This window comes from Carassius auratus, chromosome 13 (assembly GCF_003368295.1).
Source record: "Carassius auratus strain Wakin chromosome 13, ASM336829v1, whole genome shotgun sequence".
Taxonomy (NCBI): domain Eukaryota; kingdom Metazoa; phylum Chordata; class Actinopteri; order Cypriniformes; family Cyprinidae; genus Carassius; species Carassius auratus.
In genome coordinates this window covers 11,308,627-11,326,634 of record NC_039255.1, presented here as the reverse complement: position 1 = coordinate 11,326,634, position 18,008 = coordinate 11,308,627, and the positions used below count along the sequence as shown (strand labels likewise).

Sequence of the window (18,008 nt, the reverse complement as noted above, 5' to 3'; positions counted from 1 at the left end):
TATTTAATATATTGCTTGTTGCACGGTGGATTGGTCCCCTGTGTGGACTTTTATCTAAGCTTTGTACTTCTCATTCACATGACCTCCAAAATATAGTGCTTAGCAAATAAATATTTAATTAGTACATACAGTAGTTTCACATTGCAAGATTCAGTATGTATTGTTCCACAATTATTCTACCAAAGAGTGACAGATAGGTGCTTCCTAAAAAATAGACACTTATAGCCACTAACAATGCCCAACAGTAGAAACAAAAAAAGAAAAAATAATAATAAAAAACTTTTCAAGACTACAACAAATAAATCAAATATATCAACCTCTGATAGACAAAACTGCACACAGTTAAACATTTTTTGTACAACTGAAAAATAAAATTTTGAGTTTAAAGTTCAAGAAAGAGTTCTCTTACCTGTTGTTTCTGTTGTAACTAATGAAATGTTGCACAGATAAGAGCAAGCTAGTGTTCAGCTTAACCTCTTCTCAGTCTCCTGTTCTCCTATTCTTAGTCTCCCATTCCTTCCCCTTTAGTCTGTCTTTTCTAGTCACCCAACAATGTTTACATTTCAACCCTGGCTTAATACACTGAGCTTTTAAGTCTGTGTTCAGTCAGTTTGCCAGGCTAGCAGCACAGTATAACCTCGTCTTCTTTAGAACCCAAACATCAACCAGTCAAAGCCAGTTAAAAAGTATTCAGCGCATACCATCTCCTTTATAAGTATCCACTGTAGATACACTATAAAATACTGTTTTTAAGACTTGGATATGTCATTTATTAGTATTCAGCCTTTTGCACAAACACACACACACACACACACACACACACACAACTTAATAAAATAAATAAATAAATAATCAATCAGTCTATCTACCTTATTTATTTATTTTTTATCCATTATACTGTTTCAAATGTTTTTTATGAATACATTTATTCAGCAAAGATGCATTAAAATGATCAAAGTGTCATTAAAATAATTTATAAAAGATTTATATTTCGAATAAATTATGTTCTTTTGAACATTCTATTTACCAAAGAATCCTCAAAGTTTAAAAAGTTTTTCTTCAAACCTATTTCCGCAAAACTACTGTCAACATTGAGCACCTGATATAAAATTTCAATTTTTTTTTTTTTTTTAAGAATGTTTTATAAAGTATATCTTATCAGCCGACCTCCTGCAGTACATTTATGGACAATCATTGTTGAAAACAATGTTGAAAAACCATCTGCACACAAAGCTAATGAAAAGCCTTGCATCATTTACAAGAAGTTGTGCAACTTCTTAACAGTCAACATTAATCGATTTTCCGTGTTTCAAAAATTACTAAATTCATCAATCAAACCAAATATTACATTCATATTGATGATAGTTTCCTTTTCTGAATCATGGAGGTTTGTGTTAATGCAAGCCTATGATTAAATGTACCAATTATACAAACGCAGGTATCTATCTGACCCACCTCTCTCGCTGACACTCTCAATCTCCACATCTTCACAACTGGTGTATTCTGGTGTCGAACCAGCCTCTTCCTCCGAGCTGCTGACAGACATCTGCCTCTTGTTTCCGCCCCGTTTGCTCTTGTAGGGGCGGGGCGGGGGCGGTCGTAGGGACTCAGATTGGTCAGAGCTGAGCGAATCATTGCGCAGCATGCTCTCAGCTTTTTGTCGTTTCGATTTGCGCAGCAGCGCAGCCGAGCTGGGGTCCAGATGGCTCGGCTGCAACTTCCTGTCCCATTCCTGAGGCTCCCTGAGCTCAGGTGGGCATGCGGGCATGGCAAGGCCCACCCTGAACCCAGGAGCGGGCGGCTGTGGGTTGTGGTTTGTTTTAGGAGGAGGACCCTGCACAACAGGCACACCCTGCAAACCTGTACCCCCCGCGGTCCTTTCTGGGACGTAGGCCTGCTGCTGACCCTCCAGCGAGGCCTGCCGCCCATCTGCCCATCTCCGTGCACCTCTGTTGTCCTGCATCTCCCCTGCTTCCCTCGCCTTAGAGTGCATACGTCCATCAGGCTCCGCCGGCTGGAGTTTGGCCAGATGTGGAGTATTTGGGTCAGTCCTGCACTGTTCCCTGGGTGGCTTCTGCTCCCCCTCAGTCCTCCTGGTCTCAGGACTGTCGTGCTCCTGAGAACGAGTCTTCATCAGTCTTCGACTTTCTCTCCGATTTTCTCCGGTATCTCGCTCTTCGGAGTGGATTCTGGATAGGCCTCGCCGCCTCTCACCTCTTGGCCCTAGCTTGCCATTCTGATCAGATGCTGCTGGTGGTTTCTTTCTACAGGTCAAATAATCACACAGCATCAAAAGAGACATTCTTGTGAATGGTTTTACACATTATTTGTCTAGATTCTCTGTCCAAACTCAAAAGGACTAAATGTAGTTTTAAAGAGACATCACAATGCATCAAATAGAAACAAAATGAGCCACACAATGTCCTGATGCTCCTTGTTTGTCATGAAAGGACTTGGCTAAGCTGGTCTGCAGGTCTGAGCTGGTTCAATCTTGTACTCAAGCCTGGCAAAAACTGGTCTTCAGTCCATCAAGCTGGGGTCCCTGCCTGGCTAAACTGGTGTTTAGCTGGTTTAGTTGGCCAGCTAAAGAGTGCCCAAACTGTATCTAAAATCAACCAAAAGACATTCCAAGACAAACCAAGACCAGCAAACCAGCACGACATCTCTTCTAACTTACTGTTTAGACATAAATTGTATAATACATATTATAATACAATCTAAGGTTCTTCATTGACATCCATGGAACCATAAAAGGTTCATTTTAGTGGAAAAAGATTCTTTAGATTATTTAAATCTTCACACTTGGGAAAATAATGGTTCTTTGAGAACTGGTCACTGAAAGAACCCAAAAAAAAATTTATTCTATGAAATCACTGAGAAAACCACAGTTTGAAACCTTTAAAGAGTGTACTATAGACAAATAAAATGTGTCTTCCAAAGCTATTAGGCAATTTACTTAAATGTGAATACAACCATATATCTTAACTGCAAAAAAAAAAAAAAAATTATTTGGCATGAAATGAAAATTGTGATTATTCTCCCTATTTTATCAGAGTGAAACAGCTACTCAAACAATAAAAAATGTAGGGTGGGACTTGATTTTGATCCTTCAGGAATTGATTTGACGGTTGGGTTTTTGTTGTCTGGTGAATGCTGTGATCTGATTTGAGTGGCATGTTGCTGCAGGGATTATTGTACTGTCCTCGCACTGTTGAACACGTCATCAGAGAAGAGATGTTGATGCATTGTTTAGGGATGAAAAAAAAACAACTACATGCACAGATGAATAATTCATAATAAACACTGCAATATTCCATAAACAAATACAAATTATCAGTTCTGACTTCATGGAGACCTTTAAGCTAATCTGTGTATGTTATAACCTATAAAAATGAAAATGGAAAAAGGTTACTTTACTAGAACATTCTAGATTTTGTATTGAGAGAGAGAGGCTTAAGCGTACCTTCCTTGTGGAGGCTCACTGCGTGAGCGTGATGATAGCGTGTCGGCTGGCCCTGTGGAGGGGCCTTTTCTGGGGTCAGTTGGGGCAGATGACTGGGAGTCATGGGCAGTGGAAACTGAGGAGTTGAGAGGGTTCTGAGACCTAGAGTGCACCTTCTTCTCCCCGATGGGATCTCCACACATGGTCGGTTCACTCACTGCTGACCCCAGCTCTCCAGGCTTGGGCCCTTGGCTGGGAAACCACTCTCCTGATTTAGTGAGCATATCCTGTTGCCTTCGCACTGGTTACATACCCACATTACCTGGGGTAGAAGAAATACCATATTTCAAAATACAATTTTCACTAATCTTGTAAAAAGTGAACTGAGTAACTGCTGTAAATTTAAACATAATTACAAAAATAATGAATCCAAAACTGCCATACTTAGGTTTACTTATGGCTTATATTTCTACTAAACCGGAATATAAGAAAGTCTTCTGACACAGAAAAAAAAAGAAAACAAAAAACTATTACACACTTCCAATTTGTAACATTTAACAAGAAGAAAAAAGGCAGATGAAATAACAATGGCCATTCCATGCATTTTATGATTCTAAATCAATGACAATGGACAATCACGAGTTGTGTCCATGATAAAGAAAAAAAAAAATAAACTAATAGATAAGACAAGACGTTTGTAGGTATATATAAAATACTGCACAAGTGATACCATAAATTCACGTAAAAAAAAACATGTCTTCCCTGACTACGAGGCTACAGATGAAAGTGTTCTTCATGTGGTGACCAAAAATAAAATTTGAGGCATCAAAAAAAGAGCTAATCTGGAAGAGGCATTGAAAACCTGCGATACATGACTCAGGTCTGACAGACAAAACGGCAGCCCGCTATAAGGGATAATGTAGGCAGGAGGAGGGGTGAACTGAAAAAATAGACAGAAAGGAAACTGTTGTGCTAGCAGGGATAAATGTAAAAACAAACAATGAATATAAGGTAGTAATGTTAGCTGACAGAAGGTGGGTGTTGTTGAAACAAGAGGATGAGACTTGAAACTGCTAGCTCCGTGGGATGTGATCACATGCCCACAGAGCAAAGGCATTGACCGTGGTCATTGTGGGAAGATTCGCAGGAACTGTGGGGAATAGCACGGAGGGTTGGGACGTGCCACACGCAAACATTAGCAGTGCTATCCATCACCCTCCTCCACAAACACAGAAAGCCTGACTGCAAGAGAATCAGGAGCGAGGAACACAAAAGATATTGGCGCATTCCAAATTTTTCTCCTTTTTTCCCACTTCCCTCCTCCAGATTGCTTTTGATTAAAAGCTTGGGAGGTTGAGTGCGAGAGTGAGCAAGGGAGAGGGAGAGACACGCATCAACACGTCTATATTTATCCAGGAAACCGCCCAGCACCATTGGGGATATGTAAAAAAATTCCCCAGCTTGCTGCATAACTTTACTCAGTGAAAACTACCATTGATCCTGCGGATGCAAGGCCAAACGAGCGATTGTACACAGCGCAAACACACACGCATGCTTTTAACATGCGAACATATACGCACATGTAAGCTTACGCACACACGCAGCCTTCTGCTGCTGAAGTCCTTGCCAGACAAACACGCTCTGTGGTTATAGTCGGAAAACGAAATGTTCAAATGTGCCACCTGCTACCAGAACTCCTGGCCCAGTTTCCGCTTCTTTTTCTTTCTTCTTTCACTTTCTGTCACTCAGCTAACTTATTTATTAATTCTAAACTTTACATCGAAATGAACATGCTTTGGCTGTACTGCAGTCATAAACTCAACAAATCAACAGTACTATTCCAAAAATGTTATTATCATACATTAAAAAAAAAAGAAACAGGTGACATTCACACACAGTAAGAAGCAGCCTACATGTTCTCATCTATGACAACTGTGACAGAACGAGGGACATAAATCCACACACTCATCGAGTCATCTTCATCGAGACCTTTCATCACTCTGTCAGTATCAGTATCAGAAATTAACTCTTTCAATAACGAGCAATGTTTGCCCACTGGAATTGATTTTCTAGCACATTTTTACCTTCATATGGACATTAATTTTATTAATTTAATTTTTTTCGTCCTCATTAAAATACTTTATACTTTAATGTTTTCTTTTCTAATCAGACAGGTAAATATGTGGAAATGGCTTTCCAGTTTGTTATACAACACTCAGAGGAAGATTATTTGGCATTCATGACAGCAATGACTATAAGATCAATAATATTAAAAACATTCCCAGGGGTCTGTGAGAGAAGGACAGAAGGTGTAAAAGAGCAGAGAAGACAAAAGCCCACGAGAAGGTCAGTCACACCCTTGCAGGAAACTCGTCAAACTCCTGCAGGTCCACTGATGGGCTAATTATCAAGCTAATTAACATCTGCTAATGGTCAGTAAAGGCCCTGGAGCCTGTGAGCCACTCTGTCCCAAACACACACACTCTCTCTGTCCAGCATTGCTCTCAGCTGATTTCACCTTCAGATCAAACAATAACAACTGCTTCAGCCAAATCAACTTCAAATTAATCACCTTTCTAAAAAAGGACAAGGAAGGATGGGTGTAAAATTCTGTTGAAACAGGAAAATCTTCTGCAGCATCCTCTCTCACACCACCTCCATTTTCATCCTTCAAGAATCAGTGTGAAAACAGCAAGAGAAACACGTTTTACCAAGGTGTTATATTATATTATATTATATTATATTATATTATATTATATTATATTATATTATATTATGTTATATTATATTATATTATATTATATTATATTATATTATATTATATTATATTATATTATATTATATTATATTATATTATATTATATTATATTATATTATATTATATTATATTATTTGAATTCAGGTGTCACTATGAAATGGTTTCCTTTTAAGCACCTAAATATTTTATTGCAATGTAATGGCAAAAATTTCAAACATACCAATATAATGTGAACATCAATATATATAAACTAGACAAAAAGGTGGCACAGCCTACAAAATATCTAAATTAACCATCTCAGAAGCAAAGGTTGGAGGATTTAAGCGGGCACAAGTTAAAACTAGACATAAAATTGCTTCTTGTTTTTTTCTCTCCCATCTGCATGTATTATGTGTGGGCATGTGTTATCCAATACAAGTGTGTCCTGGATTACACTAAAGCACTCGTCCTTCTCCACCCTTTCAATGCAAGATTAAGAGAATGTAATAAACAGCGCTTTTAAGTCATCTCCGCAAAAGACGGTCCATTTTTGTTTGTGTAAAACTGTCAGTATTTTTGTGGTAAAATGATATCCAATCTCAGCTCTTGTGGAACAGTCCCTGAATGTCCATGCAAACAGTGTTTGCTGTAAATGAATCTAGAAACTCTTGTTAAAAGAAGACTCATCATAAACATCTCTGGCTCTTCTCCACCCAGCATCACAATCTGTCCATCACAGCTCAATGAAACAAACCTCCTGAACTCTAGACTCTCAATAGCTCTGCTGATAAAACACTTTTTTGTATGGTTTATACACAAACCACTTTGCACACTCAACAGCAGTGGATTTGGTGGATCACAACAAAAAGATCTGTCACAGGTCTGTTCTTCAGAAGTCGAGGTAAAAACAGTATTGCTCAAAAGCTAAGGGTCAATAAGATTTTTTTTAGGGGGGAGGGAATTCATATTTTTATTCAGCAAGTATGCATTATCATGTGACACTAAAGACAAGTTTAATGGCTTCTGAAAATTCATCTAACAAATTACATTTTATATATATATATATATATATATATATATATATATATATATATTAGTGCTGTCAATCGATTAAAAAAAATTAACTAATTAATCGCACAATTTTTTTAAAATTAATCGCGATTAATCGCAATTAAAAGACTGAAACTTTTTGGATATGTAAATGTAAAATGTAAATAATTAATGTAAACTCAAGACAAAGAAACTATTTAAATTCAAAATATGATTGTTTATTGGAATTTTTGTTTAACTTGTAACACAGATTTTCTCATGTAAACAACATACCTGCAATAAACCATCAATATCCTCCAAATTAACTGTTGGCTTGAAAGCCATATTTATTACAGAAATAAAAACACAGGCATGTAAGTACCATTTGAATTTCAAAACAATCAACGCCAATAAAAAACAAAAATGATTTCCATGTTGAATTCTAAGTGGACTGCAAAAAAATCCCAAAGTATAGTCATTGCCAGTGCTTTAAGTGGGCCAGTAAGCACCAGTACTCAGTACCGCCACTTCCAAATATAGCTCTTGAGCGTACCGCCACCTCTCCGTGCGCCCAGAACGTGCTTGTAGCGTACCGGTACGCTCATTTGGACATCTGTTTTAATAGAGGTTTTAATCTTTTACCTGCACTGCCGATTTTCAGAGCGCCCTTCACAATGCAAGCTTCCTAATTCATCCCACCCAGAGCAGAAACTACGTTACCCATTCACCCTTAAGTTACACAAGTGAATAGCGCATGTGTCGCTTTTCCCACTGTTAAGTGTCAACAACTCAACGTGGCTGGAGAAGGTGTGTGAAACTCGTTGTGAGTTATACTAAAGCAAAATCTTGAGTATTTATTGTCTGATAAACATTAAAAACTGTCTGCGGAGGTTGAGTCATCCTGCAGCCCCCGCTGGCTGTTCATTGGCTGCAGCATCTTTTTTCTAAGTTCTAAAAAAATACCGTAGACGGCAAGGCACAAATTTAGATATTCATTTATCTAATTAATCTATAGCCTATGCACAAAGACAATATGATCTTTTTGTCCCCTTTTTGTTTTAAAGCTTGATGAAGAGAGAGAGCGCAAGTTGCTGCAGCTGAGGAGGACAGTGATGCACGCGTACAGGAGTGATTGACAGTTGGCGGCACTGTGTACAAAAAATACTCCACTACACAATTATTTCGTTATTTTCATTTAAGCTTATTAATGTTAGCGTTACAGAAAGGTCTGATTTACGCACTGTTACAGTCATTGTTTTTTTTTTTTTTTAAACAATGACATTTGAGTTTTAATGATTTTAATGTTGCTGTTTCTTGTGGCAGACTAAATGAAGAGTATTGTTTCTTGTGGCAGACTGAAGAGTAATCCGGCACAGTTTTATACGGAAACTTTCCGTCTAAAAGTCCTTCCTTGGTCTTATCCACATTTCTTTGCACGTTGAACACATATAGGCCACAACTGGAAATAAAAAAAACTGCAACCGCGTTAATTGCGTTATTTTTTTTTAACGCGTTAAATATTTCAAATTAATCGAATGCGGTAACGCGCTAATTTTGACAGCACTAATATATATATATATATATATATATATATATATATATATATATATATATATATATATATATATATATATAAATGGAAAACAGTTCATTTAAATTGTAATAATATTTTGCAGTATTGGTGTTTCTGCTGTATTTTTGACAAAATAATTGCAGCCTTTGGTGAGCATAAGAGACTTAATTTAAAACAATATCTGTAGTTGTTAACATCAAGGTTGTCTATAGAGATGAAATGAAGTTGAATTAAATATTAATACATTTAAAACAAATCTAATAGTATTTTTGTATTCCAGTTTTTCTACTGTGTTGGTAACCAATGGAAAACTTGTTTTTTAAGAGAATAAAGACAAACCTTTAGTTCACATACATGCTAAACAACTGCTGAGCATCTTAACAATTTACCAATGGACAATAGTACGACTCCAGATGGCTTTGTTTGACAAGCCTCCGAAGGCCTGTCATTCATCACCAGACTCCACCTCTTCCTCCATCTTGTTAATATCATTTAATTTCCATCGCTCGGCCAGATTCAGACAGGCAGGGCTGTCCACCGGTGTCAGGTCCATGCAAACAGGATGGATAAATGGAGTGCTTGAGTTGTGTGAGGGGAGGAAAGGAGAGAACGCAGTTCACGCTTCCACCTCGGACAGCTTGATGAATTGGGGCGGCAACAGGCAGAGCTAGACCCATAATTCAGCATGTTATAAATCACGGATAAGGATGAAAGACTGCCACAAAAGACATTACTGTCCATTTCATCTAATGAGCCAGTATATCAGTGCCTGAAGCTCACCCACCGGCCCTCTTGCAAAACACTCCTTCATCCGTCCCTCGTACAAACACCATTCTCATAGTTAAATACTGGATCGATAGTGTAAATAATCTATTTTATCTCCCTGCTGATGTTACAAAACCAACTTTCAGTCTTTCGTCACCGAGACACACATCTCATGCTTGACAAGCCATCTGCAGATCGATATGGTGATAAGTTTAGCTCGACTCCCTCTTCAAACATCAGGCCATCTCTGAATTAAACAGATTGATGAGGTCTATGAATACAACGCCTCCTATGGTACAACCAACCATTCGTGTGTATGTGCTTTTCATTGTCATATTACTCGTCTCTGTAGACCTGAACTCAAGTCCAAATCCGCACTGGATCTGTCTCATATTTTCACTACATAAAGTCCAACGTGAGGGAAGAAACAAAGGCCATTTAAAAAAGACATTTTCAAGTCATACTCACCAGGGCTATTATAGTGTACTAAAACTAAAACCATCAAAAAACGATTTACTTGAAATAGACATTAACTAGAAATATATATTTCTTTAAAATTATGTATTAAAATAACTAAAACATGATATAAAAAAATAATCAAAAGTATATAGAAATGACTAAAACTTCAACTTCATCATCTGAAGAACCTTTTTCCAACACAAAGAACCTTTATGCAGTGGAAAGTTTCCATGTATGTTAAAGGTTCTCCGTGGAACTACTGATGCTAATAAAGAACCCTAGTTTTTAAGAGTGATAATAAAATAACACTGGTTCTCATCAAAAGACATGGGTCGAATGTCCATGGCAATGAAACATCCACAAGCCAGATGCAAAGGAAGAGGAGAAATATCAATTTTAATCATTTCATGGTGTTGCTTTGAGGAGATGGGCAGTGGAATGACATATCGCTGGAGTTTTCCAGTAGCACCAAAATTCTAGTGTTAAAACTTACACAACGCCAAAATCCAGTCTGGCTGACCCATAGTCTGAAATTGATCTTTTGAAGAAAAAAAAACACACAAGAGACAGAAAGACGAGTGTACTGCCTAGGAAAATTAATATGACTTTAAAAATGGCAGCACACAGAAAGAAACATTTGGCTGAGGAAGAAAACACAGATATTACCAAAAGGCCTGATAATTATTGGGATAGTGAGTTTTGAATTGAATTGTTGAATTGAATTGATATTTTTGCAGCACTGAAATGTACAGCATTGTTCTGATTAACAAATGCAGCTCCATGGCACAAGACTCAGTGCATGTACATATTAAAAGTATAGCAGGCCAAGCAAGACATGCATTCGTTGAACACATTCTCTGACCCTGATTTACTAAAATTGCAAATAAATGGTGCTAGTTTGCTTGTGAAATCAGACATACAGCACATATTACATTGGTGTATGTATATTACTCAAAAGAACATTGAAGATGCACTGAAGAGCTTATAAATGTTAATGAGAGGAGTGAGGGAAACAACACTTTCAGATCAGCATTCACACTGCACAGTGACATAATGAGATGAACAAAACTTTGTCCTCCTTCTTCTTTAGCATCACAGAGAGAAAAAGGATGGCGGGTGGTGGAGAAGAACAAGAGAGAAGTATGAAATGACAATCAGACATGGAAAAAAACATTTAGATGCATACTGGAATAATAAACACAAAAACAGCTTTACACTTACACATTAGCAGCATCAAAATTTGTCAAAATACAAATTGCATTTCCTGTTGCAAAATGAAAATGTCTTGAAATGTTTTACATTATATATTGTGGATCTTTTCCGTTTTTCCTTGCTTTTATTTCAGGACAGATCATGAACTCTGTAGAAGTGTAAATTTGCAGGTATGTTGCCACCCACAGGGAAAACCTGAGAGCTGCAGGTTGCACTATTATTTACTGTAAGAATTACTGAAAAATTCCAAGTAGAAATAAATCTTTCTAGGAAACCATGATTCATTTTTTCATGATTCTTGATGAAAATGTTAAAAAGTGGCTCTTATTTGAATTTCTTTTCATAACAATGTAAAATGTTTTACTGTATTTATTGCATAGCCTACTGGCTGAATACAAGTATGAATTTCTTTATTATAAAAAACCTCAGTAATCCCAACCTTGTGAACAGTCGTATATAATGACTTGACTTTACTGTGTGCTAATTGTGCAATCCAGGACTGCCAACGTTTTATATAAATATATATGCAGCACAAATTGCGCCCTGGGTGGGGCATTTGTGATTTTTTCGTAACAGGTTCATTGAACTTTTTTGAGTCTGTTCACTCTGGACCAGCTCAGGCTGCTCATACTGTAGCAATGGACCTATTAAGTGTATTTCATCGCTTTTAGCTATGGTTTCCAGTCCACCAGATTAAGTAGGTGTAGCTCTCTCTGTTTAACCTACAGGCATCTAGCGACTCCATTATCAAGACTGCCATGCTCAGTAATAGCACACGCCAAAGGGCTCTGAGAAACAACATGCGCTCATTTCAGCGAAACTAACCTCAGGGCAGCACCCCTCCGCTACCAATGGAGACTTCACTTCCATGGCATCACATATGGGATTTCTGCTACCTCCTCAGACACAGACAAGAGCACCTGAACAAATGTCCACACTCAACACTGGCCCTGTCTGAGCTTTCTCATGTCCACTTAACTAAAATTAAACCTCATGAAGTGCCAAATGTAAGTAAAAATCAGATTTGGGAGTTACATTAGGAGTTACATTTCAATACAAAAGCAATAATCAGACCCCAGCTGACACCAGTTAAACCATCTCCTCAGTGGAAAATGTACTTATTAGTAATACAAGCAGATAATTATTTTAAGCCAATAACCAATAAATTAAAGACACATAAGAATTCTACATTATTTTGTTAGATTTTTTTTTTTTTAAACACTTCAAACTATAGTTAAACATTTTAATGTTCCAACTAAATGTAGGTATCACAACATTATAATGTGCAATTAAAAATATGATTAATTCAATATAATTGCCATTTTCCCCAGACTTCTTAATGACAGAAAGTTGCCCAATTTACCCGAGTTCACTAGATATTAATTTTGACATTTGCTAAAGACTTTATTTAACAGTGTTATTAAATGATTAGCATTTTTCTAGATTAAGTAAGCATTTGGATGACGGCAAAAGTAATATCAATTGAAAATATTACCACGTGAAAAAGCTACCAATAAACTTTAACATTTCGAATATTGATAACCTACATGGTACCAATAAATTGTGTATTCTTAATTAAAAACAATAAAAAATATGTCACTTTGTATGGCTGTACGGATAAAAATGATATATCGTTAATTTTCATATGCAAAATAATTAATATTTTTTATTAATTTATAAAAAAAAATGCCTGGTAGGAAATATTGATCACCAATAACATTTCTAAATTCACTTTCTCAACTTCAATTTTGTACAGAAGGTGATGACAATAGTTATGCTACAAATGGCCTGGCTTTATTGTGTAGCTATAAAACAAATGTACATATTTACTTGAAATGTATGTATCCCTGCTATATCAGTGTGTAATTAATTAAGTCTCCACCTCACTGAACTCACTCCCTGTTCTACTACCTCTGTCGGTGAGATAATGCTCTCCTGTTGAGTCCCTACACTGCACTCATTATGAGTGAACACTAATTAGCGCTCTGGACTCAGTGGAAGGAATGGAAAGCGAAGGTAAATATCACACTCCAGGAGGTGGGCCACCATTTCAGGTGCTTCCCTTTGCATCGTATGGATGCTCCTGTGGAGACTCAGTGCCAACTTGGGTTTCCCAGCAAGGGTGTGCGGCGACCCCCCTCGGTGACCAGCAGCATCATCTCCTCTGACTAATGCCCAATTAACCTTTCTCTCATCCACCCAGTGCTCTTCTCTCCCTGTTTCTTCTTAAATGTGTGCAGGTGAAGGTCGAGGAAGCACAAAAACAGTCCTGCCACTCACACGGTGTAGGTGGTACTCACGTTATTGGAAGGCAGAGAGACCCTTCCCCCGCATCGGGCACAGAACTTAGTCTGGCAGTAGGAGCACAGGTTTCCGCAGCCATCAGCAAACTTGGTCTTGTGGCAGATGCCACAGGTGGGGGCATCATCCTTGTGTTGGCCCTGCTGCCTCTGTTGGGGGGGCTCCGGCCCAATCCGCCTCACCTGCTCCTTGCAGTTGGCAAACTGCTTGTGCAAACTGAGAGGAGAGAAGAGATGGAGAAAAAGGGGACATGAAAAACTTCTAAGAACTTTCAAATTCTAGTAACCAATGCAACATTTAAACTAATAGCTTCTTAATTTTATGAGTAAATTTAACACTTCAACCCAATGATCCTTCAATTTTAACTTTAACCCAATAATACCTAAAATTTTACTTTAAGTACATTTCACAGTTTCACAGTCCCAAGTTCCAACAACCCTCAACTTTTACCAGCTAATTCAAATTTTTTACCTAATAATCCCTTAATTTTAACATTTTACAAGCAATTTTATGAACACATTTAAAATGTTTGTCTAAAAGCCCCACGTTTGAAATTTTACCAGCAAATTTAACATAGAACTTGATAACCTGATAACCTAATTTGATTTTTTTTTCATAATGCCACATATTTATTCAGATTATACTTTTTTTTTTTTTCTGATTGTTAAACTCTTACAATTTTTCCCACAACTCAACATTTGGTTACATTGCTGGTAATATTAAAACTGACCAATTTCCAGTAAGTTCAATGATTGATATTTTTTTTTTCTCCAAAATTCATCTCACAGAACAGAACCAAATACACACACACATATACACAGCCCTAATTGACCATGTGCACATGGCGAAATACCAACTCCAACTGTAAGATATGTCTTTACTGGGAAAGTATGTTGCAAGTAAGCACTTAGTTATTCTGAAGCTAATTAAGTAATTGAATACAGTATCATGATTTTACAAAAGAGAGAGAGAGATACAAAAATCTATGGTGAAACATCTATACTGTCTGTTTCACAAACTGCATGTCAATGGAAACTATACCACCAAAACCACATTTCCTTTTCCCCATTCCAGCTCTCTGTCGCAATCTTTCCACCATGTAGGGTCATCTCAGACATTCACTCGAAGATTGCTTAAAGACTACATGAATGTCTTCCAAAAGAGTTAAACCAAACAAAACAGTGACTAATAAACAAAATTAAGGTCTTTCTTCACTGAAATGACACATACAACACATATCCAGCCTTTTCCCCTGTCTAAACAGCACTGAGGTCTCAAGCATGAATCTATCCAGAGTTGTACTTACGCTAATGGGGTCTTCCTCACAGACTCCTCCGCCATGAAGATATCATATGACGTATATTAAAAATAAGCAACCTACATAGAGAGTGAAAAGAATATGCTACCTACAGAATGTGATGAACACGAGACTATCCATGCAGAACGTGCCCCAGAGAAAGACAACAAGATGATCTGAACACCTGCCCCCAGTTCTAACCCCGGTCTCCCTCCCCCTGTGCACCCCTACTGCTCTCCTGTTCATCAACACTGTCACCAGTGAACATCCTGTGGGTCAAAGATAAACATAAAGGACAAACCCCAACACAGCAGTAACAAGGTTGGAACAAAGGCAAGATGTTCCAATTAGAAAACTAAATCAATTGCTTTTTCACAGCCAGTGAGACTTAAGAGTTCAATTCAATGCAACACAATGCATTTATTAAAGGGACAGTTTAAATTTGAGAATACAGAATGAAACGGCAAACACCAAAGTTGTGCATAACTCTTTTTGTATTAGAAGAAACATGCAATTACATAATAAACAAAAACAAAGAACTATTGAACAGATTCTATAATTAAATTACAAATATGTCAAATGAATACAGCTATCATTTAAGATTGTAACATTCACCTTAACTGAGATACTGCCAGATATTTTTAATTGAATAATATAAGATTCATATTTTATCCAGTTTAGCTAGATTATCATTTAAGAATGCAGTTTGTCCCATATGTCGCTCTTAAATATCAATCCATCCATCGCAAAGGCTATTTTTTAATGGAATGATCAATATTACAATACTAGTATTAAAACTATTTCATGTGCCTAAATTAGGAGAAATGAAGAATGCATGTCTATTTGACAGAATATTTGACAAGAATATTTTTTATTTATACAGAAAATTCTGATTTTGATTATTCTATAGACTAATGGCAAAAAGCATAGTTTGATTCAACATGCAGGTCTCTTTTGAGACTCTAAAACTTGTGTTCATTCTCATTGCTGGTTATAGAAACAAACGAGATATATAAGAGATTATTTTGTCATTTTTCTCTGCTAAAGGTAGGTTTGAAATAAGATCCAAATTGCAATCATACAAAAAAAAGCAAGATTGTTGCACTCTTCTCATCTCAATATTAAGATGCAACATTCACCTTTCAAACTTTCAGAACACAATGACCTTTACTTACAGCAGCTCCAATGAACAATGAACCACAAAGTCAACGCTGAGATGAAATTGAGCGGCACTAGACTACAAAAACCTTTCAGCACTTTATGAAAACCATGAGAAACAGAGACAAACATTGAGCTTGGCACTGTAAAAGAACATATGAAAGTCCTCTGTGCTCTCAGCAGTAAATGATATTCAGGAAAGCAGCCCAGGCTTGCCATAATTGAGACAGCACATAAAACAAAGACCCTTAAGTGAAGCACAAGGTTATACGAAAGTGAACCACAGCTTTACTTTACTAGCACAAACCCCTCTTCCCCATCACAAATCATTTGCTTCTTTTTCTCTCTTTCCCTCTCATCCAGGAATAGGAGAAAACCTTTTGTGAATGCAAATCAGGGAAAGATGCCGAGTAATTCACACAGGACTCCAACTTTAGCTTAGAACTTGGTGTAATTAAGGTATGAGGAAGCTCTAATTAATGTGGTAAAGTGTGCGGATACAGAGGTAAGCCGGCGTGGAGATACATGAGGTGGGACGTGCTTTTACCCCATTCTCCCCTACTTCATGACTGCTGGTCTCAACGGCTACTGATGTTGTCGGGCGAGCACATGGAAACGTCAATGATTAAACAGCTGTCTACAGTCACTCGTACTAACACACACCATGACAGGAGCCACAACTGTAACTCATTGGCTGTGCACAGCGTTCCTGCAGAGGCATTGGTGGGGCCTACACGCTGGCCCATTTATCATGTCCGCTAGGCCTCACGGTTCCCTTCATGGGCATAAATCCACCATATCTGTGCCAGGATGTTGTATGAAAGGACAGACGAAAGACAGAGATGTAGTGAAAGTACTGCTGAGGTTGAGTCAGTGTAAATTCAACATCATTCACAGCGAATGCCGGGACAAACGTCTGTTTAGGAGGGAACAGCGCATGTTGGCAGCCTGTGATGGAGCCATAAACGAAGTTCACAGGCACTAGCAGCTCCATTCATCTTCTAACACAAGAGGACAGATCTGAACACCACTCACAGGACATTTATCCTGTGTTCAACAGAAAATGTGTAAAGCTTCTATAAACATTTTAATATTTGGTCCCACTTTATATTAAGTCGCCTTAACTATGTACTTACATTTAAATGAATCATTTGGTACAATACACGTGTACATATATGTTTTTACATTGTACTTATATTTTAAAAATACCCACATGTAATTACATCTGTAATTAATTTCTGTAATTACATTCATAATTACACTGCTGACCCATCCCTTACACCTTAACCCACCCGTAAACAGACCTATACGCATTTAAAAAAACATTTTCTGCTTATAAATCCAGCAAAGGGTGAATTCTACTTCTCACAGGGGGACCGAAGTCACTGAGGCCAAACCTGGAGATCAATGTTTGAAAGTAAGCAGAAATCCATCAAAATACACCATGTGAAAGCATCAGGAACATAGTGAGAAAATCACTCCCTTCCAATTTAGAAATTAAACCCTCCTTCCAGACAGAAGCAGCACCATGCATGATTGATTTCTACAGACAGACACCTTAAAATAAATGGGGTTCAAATGAACTGAATTATTTGAGCTTTTGATTTTGCTGTGCTTATTATCACATGGAAAAATAGTCACCAAATTGGAAATGCTTCTTTTGGGCCCCGTGAGGGCTTAAAAAGGGGGGAAATCCATTGAGAGAGTAGAATAAAACAAATGTTACTCCATTTCTTAAATGTCAGTCATCTATAAGAAGGTTTTCGTTAAGCTTATGCACTGATATTGAAATTCTGGGTGATACAAAAATCTTTTTTTTAGGGCCGGGACTCGATTAAAAACATTAATCAAATTAATTAGAGGCTTTGTAATTAATTAATCGAAATTAATCGCATTTTAATCGCATATAAATATTTGACCTGAGAACAGTGAGATGTCATTTTTTTTTCACATGGATTTATAGTATACCATTGAATAATGACTGAATACATAAGCTTAAGCAACAAAATATTGTTTATTTTTGCTCAACCAAGTC

At 37.3% G+C, this 18,008-nt stretch overlaps 1 protein-coding gene across 6 annotated transcripts in view; it reads right to left on the bottom strand.

Moving 5' to 3' along the window:
* The window catches only part of LOC113112647 (regulating synaptic membrane exocytosis protein 1-like), a 69,256-nt gene that overhangs the window by 34,892 nt on the left and 16,356 nt on the right, over window positions 1-18,008 (bottom strand). For all 6 annotated transcript variants that reach the window (XM_026278391.1, XM_026278392.1, XM_026278393.1 and 3 more), the window contains exons 3-5: window positions 13,518-13,734; window positions 3,464-3,764; window positions 1,456-2,264 (exon numbers count right to left, since the gene is read on the bottom strand). In XM_026278391.1, the coding sequence (XP_026134176.1) occupies window positions 1,456-2,264; window positions 3,464-3,726 (1,072 nt within the window). In that variant the 5' untranslated portion in view covers window positions 3,727-3,764; window positions 13,518-13,734. The remainder of the gene's footprint in view (window positions 1-1,455; window positions 2,265-3,463; window positions 3,765-13,517; window positions 13,735-18,008) is intronic.